Here is a 10,934-nt window from a genome sequence, read left to right as displayed (position 1 = left end):
TGCACATCCCTGAACACTATGGGGTAATTTAGCATGGCCAATCCACCCTAACCTACACATCCCTGAACACTATGGGGTAATTTAGCATGGCCAATCCACCCTAACCTACACATCCCTGAACACTATGGGGTAATTTAGCATGGCCAATCCACCCTAACCTGCACATCCCTGAACACTATGGGGTAATTTAGCATGGCCAATCCACCCTAACCTGCACATCCCTGAACACTATGGGGTAATTTAGCATGGCCAATCCACCCTAACCTACACATCCCTGAACACTATGGGGTAATTTAGCATGGCCAATCCACCCTAACCTACACATCCCTGAACACTATGGGGTAATTTAGCATGGCCAATCCACCCTAACCTACACATCCCTGAATACTATGGGTAATTTAGCATGGCCAATCCACTCTAACCTACACATCCCTGGACACTATGGGGTAATTTAGCATAGCCAATCCACCCTCACCTATACATCCCTGAACACTATGGGGTAATTTAGCATGGCCAATCCACCCTAACCTACACATCCCTGAACACTATGGGGTAATTTAGCATGGCCAATCCACCCTAACCTACACATCCCTGAATACTATGGGTAATTTAGCATGGCCAATCCACTCTAACCTACACATCCCTGGACACTATGGGGTAATTTAGCATAGCCAATCCACCCTCACCTATACATCCCTGAACACTATGGGGTAATTTAGCATGGCAAATTCACCCTAACCTACACATCCCTGAACACAATGGGGTAATTTAGCATGGCCAATCCACCCTAACCTACACATCCCTGAACACTATGGGGTAATTTAGCATGGCCAATCCACCCGAACCGACACATCCCTGAACACTATGGGGTAATTTAGCATGGCAAATCCACCCTAACCTGCACATCCCTGAACACTATGGGGTAATTTAGCATGGCCAATCCACCCTAACCTACACATCCCTGACACTATGGGGTAATTTAGCATGGCCAATCCACCCTAACCTGCACTTCCCTGAACACTATGGGGTAATTTAGCATGGCCAATCCACCCTAACCTACACATCCCTGAACACTATGGGTAATTTAGCATGGCCAATCCACCCTAACCTACACATCCCTGAACACTATGGGGTAATTTAGCACAGCTAATCCACCCTAACCTACACATCCCTGAACACTATGGGGTAATTTAGCATGGTCAATCCACCCTAACCTACACATCCCTGAAAACTATGGGGTAATTTAGCATGGCCAATCCACCCTAACCTACACATCCCTGAACACTATGGGTAATTTAGCATGGCCAATCCACCCTAACCTACACATCCCTGAACACTATGGGGTAATTTAGCATGGTCAATCCACCCTAACCTACACATCCCTGAACACTATGGGGTAATTTAGCATGGCCAATCCACCCTAACCTACACATCCCTGAACACTATGAGGTAATTTAGCATGGCCAATCCACACTAACCTACACATCCCTGAACACTATGAGGTAATTTAGCATGGCCAATCCACCCTAACCTGCACATCCCTGAACACTATGGGGTAATTTAGCATGGCCAATCCACCCTAACCTACACATCCCTGAACACTATGGGGTAATTTAGCATGGCCAATCCACCCTAACCTACACATCCCTGAACACTATGGGTAATTTAGCATGGCCAATCCACCCTAACCTGCACATCCCTGAACACTATGGGTAATTTAACATGGCCAATCCACCCTAACCTACACATCCCTGAACACTATGGGTAATTTAGCATGGCCAATCCACCCTAACCTGCACATCCCTGAACACTATGGGTAATTTAACATGGCCAACTCACCCTAACCTACACATCCCTGAACACTATGGGGTAATTTAGCATGGCCAATCCACCCTAACCTACACATCCCTGAACATTATGGGGTAATTTAGCATGGCCAATCCACACTAACCTACACATCCCTGAACACTATGGGTAATTTAGCATGGCCAATCCACCCTAACCTGCACATCCCTGAACACTATGGGTAATTTAACATGGCCAATCCACCCTAACCTACACATCCCTGAACACTATGGGTAATTTAGCATGGCCAATCCACCCTAACCTGCACATCCCTGAACACTATGGGTAATTTATCATGGCCAATCCACCCTAACCTACACATCCCTGAACACTATGGGTAATTTAGCATGGCCAATCCACCCTAACCTGCACATCCCTGAACACTATGGGTAATTTAACATGGCCAATCCACCCTAACCTACACATCCCTGAACACTATGGGTAATTTAGCATGGCCAATCCACCCTAACCTGCACATCCCTGAACACTATGGGTAATTTAACATGGCCAACTCACCCTAACCTACACATCCCTGAACACTATGGGGTAATTTAGCATGGCCAATCCACCCTAACCTACACATCCCTGAACATTATGGGGTAATTTAGCATGGCCAATCCACACTAACCTACACATCTTTGGACTGTGGGAGGAACCCGGAGCACCCGGAGGAAGCTCACACAGACACGCGGAGAATGTGCAAACTCCACACAGAGAGTCACCCCTGAGGCTGGAAGGGCTGCACCAGTTAAAACTATACTGCCCAAACAATCAGATTTCCTGTTAGAATGGATTTGAGTTTTAATCTCCAAAAAGGGGTGTTAACCTAATGCTCTCCTTTACAGCAGTAAATGTCATCATCTAACTAGGGCAGCACAGCAAACTCTGGGCCTCACGCAGTCACTCGGAGTTGACACAGATATTCCTCAGTCAAATGTGGGGCTGGGGGACTGCTTTTGGATCTGACTGATGGCACATCCGGATTCGGGAGGGATTTGCTAAGCCCGCAGCAACTAGCTCTTGGGAAATGCACCCGCAGTGTGTCAACTGGTATCCTTCCTTAGTCCACCAGCCAGCCGAGACAAAAACCATATAAACATGTGTGCTAAAACAATAGGTTTAATTTGGATAAATGAGAGGTGCATTTTGGAAAGGTAAGTCAATTGGTTAGGCCACTGTTGGAATATTGTGTGCAATTCTGGTCTCCTTCCTATCGGAAGGATGTTGTGAAACCTGAAAGGGTTCAGAAAAGATTTACAAGGATGTTGCCAGGGTTGGAGGGTTTGAGCTACAGGGAGAGGCTGAACAGGCTGGGGCTGTTTTCCCTGGAGCGTCGGAGGCTGAGGGGTGACCTTATAGAGGTTTATAAAATTATGAGGGGCATGGATAGGGTAAATAGACAAAGTCTTTTCCCTGGGGGTGGGGGAGTCCAGAACTAGAGGGGCATAGGTTTAGGGTGAGAGGGGAAAGATATAAAAGGGACCTAAGGGGCAATATTTTCACCCAGAGGGTGGTACGTGTATGGAATGAGCTGCCAGAGGATGTGGTGGAGGCTGGTACAATTACAGCATTTAAGAGGCATTTGGATGGGTATATGAATAGGAAGGGTTTGGGGGGGATATGGGCCGGGTGCTGGCAGGTGGGACTAGATTGGGTTGGGATATCTGGGTCAGCATGGACGGGGTGGGCCGAAGGGTCTGTTTCTTTGCTGACTTGATATGAAAGGCAGACAAAAATGAAACGTTCACGCCAGAATGTGCAGGAACTCTTTGGAATTTTATTTGGACAATTCCCAATCTGTCTCCTCCCAAAATGGCCGTCAGGTCTGGGGGCCCAGGGTGTAGATCTGGGGGCTACAGCTCCTGCCATCTCTTCCTCTCCCCCCGGTGAGGCACAGACGGTCTCCCAGCACCACCACCCGGTGACCAAACCTCTTCATCTCCGGGTCACTGCTGGACACGTGATACCACATCCCACCAGGAGACCCTGGGAAAATACAGCCCAGTCAGTACACTTCAAGCCCCAATAAAACTCTCTCTACACTGTCCCCACAACAAACACTCCCAGGACAGGGACAGCACGGGGTTAGATACACAGTAAAGCTTCCTCTACACTGTCCCCACAACAAACACTCCCAGGACAGGGACAGCACAGGGTTAGATACAGAGTAAGGCTCCCTCTACACTGTCCCCCCCATCAAACACTCCCAGGACAGGGACAGCACGGGGTTAGATATAGAGTAAAGCTCCCTCTACACTGTCCCCCCATCAAACACTCCCAGGACAGGGACAACATGGGGTTAGATACAGAGTAAAGCTTCCTCTACACTGTCCCCACAACAAACACTCCCAGGACAGGGACAGCACAGGGTTAGATACAGAGTAAGGCTCCCTCTACACTGTCCCCCCCATCAAACACTCCCAGGACAGGGACAGCACGGGGTTAGATATAGAGTAAAGCTCCCTCTACACTGTCCCCCATCAAACACTCCCAGGACAGGGACAACATGGGGTTAGATACAGAGTAAAGCTCCCTCTACACTGTCCCCCATCAAACACTCCCAGGGACAGGGACAGCACGGGGTTAGATACAGAGTAAAGGTCCCTCTACACTGTCCCCTGATCAAACACTCCCAGGACAGGGACAGCACGGGGTTAGATACAGAGTAAAGCTCCCTCTACACTGTCCCCCATCAAACACTCCCAGGACAGGGACAGAACGGGGTTAGATACAGAGTAAAGCTCCCTCTACACTGTCCCCCATCAAACACACCCAGGACAGGGACAGCCCGGGGTGAGATCCAGAGTAAAGCTCCCTCTACAGTATCCCCCATCAAACATCCCAGGACAGGGACAGCGCGGGGTTAGATCCATAGTAAAGCTCTCTCTACACTGTCCCCCATCAAACACTCCCAGGACAGGGACAGCACGGGGTTAGATCCAGAGTAAAACTCTCTCTACACTGTCCCCCATCAAACACTCCCAGGACAGGGACAGCACGGGGTTAGATACAGAGTAAAACTCTCTCTACACTGTCCCCCATCAAACACTCCCAGGCCGGGGACAGGACAGAGTAAAGCCCCTTCTACCCTGCGCAGGGTGTAACGTACGTGTGTCGTAGATGAAGAGGTCGTTGCAGACGGTGTCGATGGTTTTGTTGAAACACTCTCCCCCGTAGAGCACAGCGAAGGGTCCCACCAGGGTCATGGAGTGATGCCTGAGGGCAGCGGGGCTCCTGACTGCTGCTGTACCCGACGTGACAAGGGAGTGAAGGTGACCGACCAGGCCAGGAGCGTGCGTTTGTTCCGGCTGTCGGAGCGGGGCGTGAAGAGAGGAATCGCTTGGTCATCAAACCGCATTCACACCTCCCCTGGGTCTCCTTCCCCCCCCACCCCCACCCCCACAACCCTCGGACACTCACCCGGACCTCCCCTTCCGTCCAGATCCGGACAGGCTCGATCTTGGCAGAGTTCCGCCCTCCGAAGACCAGGAGTTGGTATCCTCCTGTAGTGCGTCCGGGCACTTTGGTCAGGATGGCTGTGTGGCCTGATCTCGAAGCTGTCCTGGATTCACATTCCTTATACCTGGAATGGTTTGGGAATCGACCAACAGTGTCAGAATTGCTGCACGGTGGAAACGGGCCCTTCGGCCCAACAGGCTCACACCCACCTTCCGGAGAGAAACCCACACAGACCCATTCCCCATGACTCAATATTTACCTGTACACGATGGGGTAATTTAGCATGGCCAATCCACCCTAACCTACACATCCCTGAACACTATGGGTAATTTAGCATGGCCAATCCACCCTAACCTACACATCCCTGAACACTATGGGGTAATTTAGCATGGCCAATCCACCCTAACCTACACATCCCTCAACACTATGGGGTAATTTAGCATGGCCAATCCACCCTAACCTGCACATCCCTGAACACTATGGGTAATTTAGCATGGCCAATCCACCCTAACCTACACATCCCTGAACACTATGGGTAATTTAGCATGGCCAATCCACCCTAACCTACACATCCCTCAACACTATGGGGTAATTTAGCATGGCCAATCCACCCTAACCTACACATCCCTGAACACTATGGGGTAATTTAGCATGGCCAATCCACCCTAACCTGCACATCCCTGAACACTATGGGGTAATTTACCATGGCCAATCCACCCTAACCTGCACATCCCTGAACACTATGGAGTAATTTAGCATTTTCCAATCCACCCTAACCTACACATCCCTGAACACTATGGGGTAATTTAGCATGGCCAATCCATCCTAACCTACACATCCCTGAACACTATGGGGTAATATAGCATGGCCAATCCACCCTAACCTACACATCCCTGAACACTATGGGGTAATTTAGCATGGCCAATCCACCCTAACCTACACATCCCTAAACACTATGGGTAATTTAGCATGGCCAATCCACCCTAACCTACACATCCCTAAACACTATGGGTAATTTAGCATGGCCAGTCCACCCGAACCTACACATCCCTGAACACTATGGGGTAATTTAGCACGGCCAATCCACCCTAACCTACACATCCCTGAACACTATGGGGTAATTTAGCACGGCCAATCCACCCTAACCTACACATCCCTGAACACTATGGGGTAATTTAGCATGGCCAATCCACCCTAACCTACACATCCCTGAACATTATGGGTAATTTAGCATGGCCAGTCCACCCTAACCTACACATCCCTGAACACTATGGGGTAATTTAGCACGGCCAATCCACCCTAACCTACACATCCCTGAACACTATGGGGTAATTTAGCATGGCCAATCCACCCTAACCTACACATCCCTGAACATTATGGGTAATTTAGCATGGCCAATCCACCCTAACCTACACATCCCTGAACACTATGGGGTAATTTAGCATGGCCAATCCACCCTGACCTACACATCCCTGAACACTATGGGTAATTTAGCATGGCCAATCCACCCTAACCTACACATCCCTAAACACTATGGGTAATTTAGCATGGCCAATGCACCCTAACCTACACATCCCTGACAACTATGCGGTAATTTAGCATGGCCAATCCACCCTAACCTACACATCCCTGAACACTATGGGGTAATTTAGCATGGCCAATCCACCCTAACCTACACATCCCTGAACACTATGGGGTAATTTAGCATGGCCAATCCACCCTAACCTTCACTTCCCTGAACACTATGGGGTAATCTGGCATGGCCAATCCACCCTCACCTGCACATCCCTGAACACTATGGGGTAATTTAGCATGGCCAATCCACCCTAACCTGCACATCCCTTAACACTATGGTAATTTCGCGTTTCCAATCCACCCTAACCTACACATCCCTGAACACTATGGGTAATTTAGCATGGCCAATCCACCCTAACCTCCACATCCCTGAACACTATGGGTAATTTAGCCTGGCGAATCCACCCTAACCTGCACATCCCTGAACACTATGGGGTAATTTAGCATGGCCAATCCACCCTAACCTGCACATCCCTGAACACTATGGGTAATTTAGCATGGCCAATCCACCCTAACCTACCCATCCCTGAACACTATGGTAATTTAGCGTTTCCAATCCACCCTAACCTACACATCCCTGAACAGTATGGGTAATTTAACATGGCCAATCCACCCTAACCTACACATCCCTGAACACTATGGGGTAATTTAGCATGGCCAATCCACCCTAACCTACACATCCCTGAACACTATGGGGTAATTTAGCATGGCCAATCCACCCTAACCTACACATCCCTGAACACTATGGGGTAATTTAGCATGGCCAATCCACCCTAACCTACACATCCCTGAACACTGTGGGGTAATTTAGCATGGCCAATCCACCCTAACCTACACATCCCTGAACACTGTGGGGTAATTTAGCATGGCCAATCCACCCTAACCTACACATCCCTGAACACTATGGGGTAATTTAGCATGGCCAATCCACCCTAACCTACACATCCCTGAGCACTATGGGTAATTTAGCATGGCCAACCCACCCTGACCTACACATCCCTGAGCACTATGGGTAATTTAGCATGGCCAACCCACCCTAACCTACACATCCCTGAGCACTATGGCAATGCTAAATTACCCAATCTCCCTTTATCTCCACATCTTTTGATTGTCGGAGGAAACAGTATTGCCCGCAGGCACGTCTTACCATTGGAGAGTCATAGAGACTTTCAGCATGGAAACAGACCCTTCGGTCCAACCCGTCCATGCCCACCCAGATATCCCAATCCAATCTAGTCCCACCTGCCAGCACCCGGCCCATATCCCCCCAAACCCTTCCTATTCATATACCCATCCAGATGCCTCTTAAATGCTGTAATTGGACCAGCCTCCACCACATCCTCTGGCAGCTCATTCCACACACGCAGTGGTGGAGGCTGGTACAATTACAGCATTTAAGAGGCATCTGGATGGGGATATGAATAGGAAGGGTTTGGAGGGATATGGGCCGGGTGCTGGCAGGTGGGACTAGATTGGGTTGGGATATCTGGGTCGGCATGGACGGGTTGGGCCGAAGGGTCTGGTTCCGTGCTGTCCTTCTCTAAATCTCAAGAGCCTCAGAGCCCACCCTGCAGTGGCAAGAAAGGAGCGATCCCACTCAGAACATACACTGCCATCACTCCATTCACCCTCAAACGTTCCACTTCAGGATCTGGGATGAAATTACTCAGCCCTTTGAGTGACTGCTGGTCCTTTCCAAACGGATTAGCACTTGCTCGCACATCCATGCTCTGTTCCATCAGCCCCTCGGGAAAGTACTGACTTACCCAGTTACCAGCAATGCAATCCCGGTCACTGAGCGACAGAAATAGGGAGAGAGCGGGGCAGTGGGATTAGTTTGGGGATTGATACAGAGATACAGGGAGAGAGCGGGGGACAGTGGGATTAGTTTGGGGATTGATACAGGGATACGGGGAGAGAGCGGGGGACAGTGGGATTAGTTTGGGGATTGATACAAGGATACGGGGAGAGAGCGGAACTGTGGGATTTGTTTGGGGATTGATACAGGGACACGGGGAGAGAGTGGGGGCAGTGGGATTAGTTTGGGGATTGATACAGGGATACGGGGAGAGAGTGGGACAGTGGGATTAGTTTGGGGATTGATACAGGGATACGGGGAGAGAGCGGGGCAGTGGGATGAGTTTGGGGATTGATACAGGGATACGGGGAGAGAGCGGGGACAGTGGGATTAGTTTGGGGATTGATACAGGGATACGGGGAGAGAGTGGGACAGTGGGATTAGTTTGGGGATTGATACAGGGATACGGGGAGAGAGTGGGACAGTGGGATTAGTTTGGGGATTGATACAGGGATACGGGGAGAGAGCGGGGCAGTGGGATGAGTTTGGGGATTGATACAGGGATACGGGGAGAGAGCGGGGCAGTGGGATTAGTTTGGGGATTGATACAGGGATACGGGGAGAGCGCGGGGCAGTGGGATGAGTTTGGGGATTGATACAGGGATACGGGGAGAGAGCGGGGCAGTGGGATTAGTTTGGGGATTGATACAGGGATACGGGGAGAGAGTGGGACAGTGGGATTAGTTTGGGGATTGATACAGGGATACGGGGAGAGAGCGGGGCAGTGGGATGAGTTTGGGGATTGATACAGGGATACGGGGAGAGAGCGGGGCAGTGGGATTAGTTTGGGGATTGATACAGGGATACGGGGAGAGCGCGGGGCAGTGGGATGAGTTTGGGGATTGATACAGGGATACGGGGAGAGAGCGGGGCAGTGGGATTAGTTTGGGGATTGATGCAGGGATACGGGGAGGGAGCGGGGCAGTGGGATTAGTTTGGGGATTGATACAGGGATACGGGGAGAGAGCGGGGCAGTGGGATTAGTTTGGGGATTGATACAGGGATACGGGGAGAGAGTGGGCGGACAGTGGGATTAGTTTGGGGATTGATACAGGGATACGGGGAGAGAGCGGGGGGACAGTGGGATTAGTTTGGGGATTGATACAGGGATACGGGGAGAGAGCGGGGCAGTGGGATTAGTTAGACATGGTTTCCCACCAACCCCCCTCACCCCACCCCCTCCCCCGGCCCCTGGCACCTACCAGTATCTGTGCGAGTGGACGTCGATGTGCAGGCTGAAGATACTTGCAAATCTCCTCTGGGTGTGGATGCCCCCTTCTCTGCCCAGGACCAGCACCTCGCGGTCAGACAGCTTGGTACATGTGTGCCCACTGAGGCCCACAGGAGGAGGCTGGCTCCCTGGGGCTTGGCTCAGGGCCCTCCAGCCCCCACCAGGCGCCAGGTCGAAGCTGTGGACATCCGCCTGCCTCCTTCTCCCGTCCCAGCCGCCCACTGCCACCAGCCAGCGGTCGTGGAGGCCCACGGCCCCGTGGTGACTGCGGGGTGGGCCGCCCGTCACCACCCTCTCCACCCGCAGTCCCGAGGGCTCCAGCACCAGCAGGTCGCTCAGCGGGGGGTCCCGGGGATTGGCCGACCTGGCCCCACCGAACACCACCAGCCTGCCTCCCACCAGGTTGGCGCTGTGGAAGGCCCGGGCCAGCGCCTCCGACGCGCCCGCCCTCTTCCAGGCCCAGCGGCCCTCGGCGTCGCCCGGGGAGACTGCCTGACCTCCGACCTCCTCCTGTCGGAACAAGAAGCAGAGGGTAATGGTAGAAGGACACTCGTCAGGCTCGAGGCCTGTAACTAGGCCTCAGTCGTCGGTACTGGGCCTTTGCTGTCCGAACAACAAGACTGAAGCAGAGGGTAATGGTGGAAGGATGCTTGTCAGGCTCGAGGCCTGTAACTAGGCCTCAGTGGACGGTACTGGGCCGTTGCTGTCCGAACAACAAGACTGAAGCAGAGGGTAATCGTGGAAGGACACTCGTCAGGCTCGAAGCCTGTAACTAGGCCTCAGTCGTCGGAACTGGGCCGTTGCTGTCCGAACAACAAGACTGAAGCAGAGGGTAATGGTGGAAGGATGCTTGTCAGGCTCGAGGCCTGTAACTAGGCCTCAGTGGTCAGTGCTGGGCCCATTGCTGTTTGTTGTCAGTAGTTTGGATGTGAAGGTACAAGGCATAATTGAGGCTGCGTGGTGGCT

At 51.6% G+C, this 10,934-nt stretch overlaps 1 protein-coding gene across 1 annotated transcript; it reads right to left on the bottom strand.

Annotated features, from left to right (window-relative positions):
• Positions 1-3,602: 3,602 nt before the first annotated feature.
• Positions 3,603-10,478, bottom strand: LOC140473708 (kelch domain-containing protein 9-like; the record flags this gene model as incomplete). The annotated part of the gene is made up of 4 exons (XM_072567630.1): positions 3,603-3,831; positions 4,955-5,153; positions 5,266-5,428; positions 9,940-10,478. Coding segments are annotated over 4 exons (1,068 nt in total), but the record flags the coding sequence as incomplete, so codon positions are not given.
• Positions 10,479-10,934: the final 456 nt, after the last annotated feature.

Source organism: Chiloscyllium punctatum, unplaced genomic scaffold (assembly GCF_047496795.1).
Source record: "Chiloscyllium punctatum isolate Juve2018m unplaced genomic scaffold, sChiPun1.3 scaffold_687, whole genome shotgun sequence".
Classification (NCBI taxonomy): Eukaryota; Metazoa; Chordata; class Chondrichthyes; order Orectolobiformes; family Hemiscylliidae; genus Chiloscyllium; species Chiloscyllium punctatum.
This window is presented reverse-complemented; position numbering and strand designations above follow the sequence as displayed.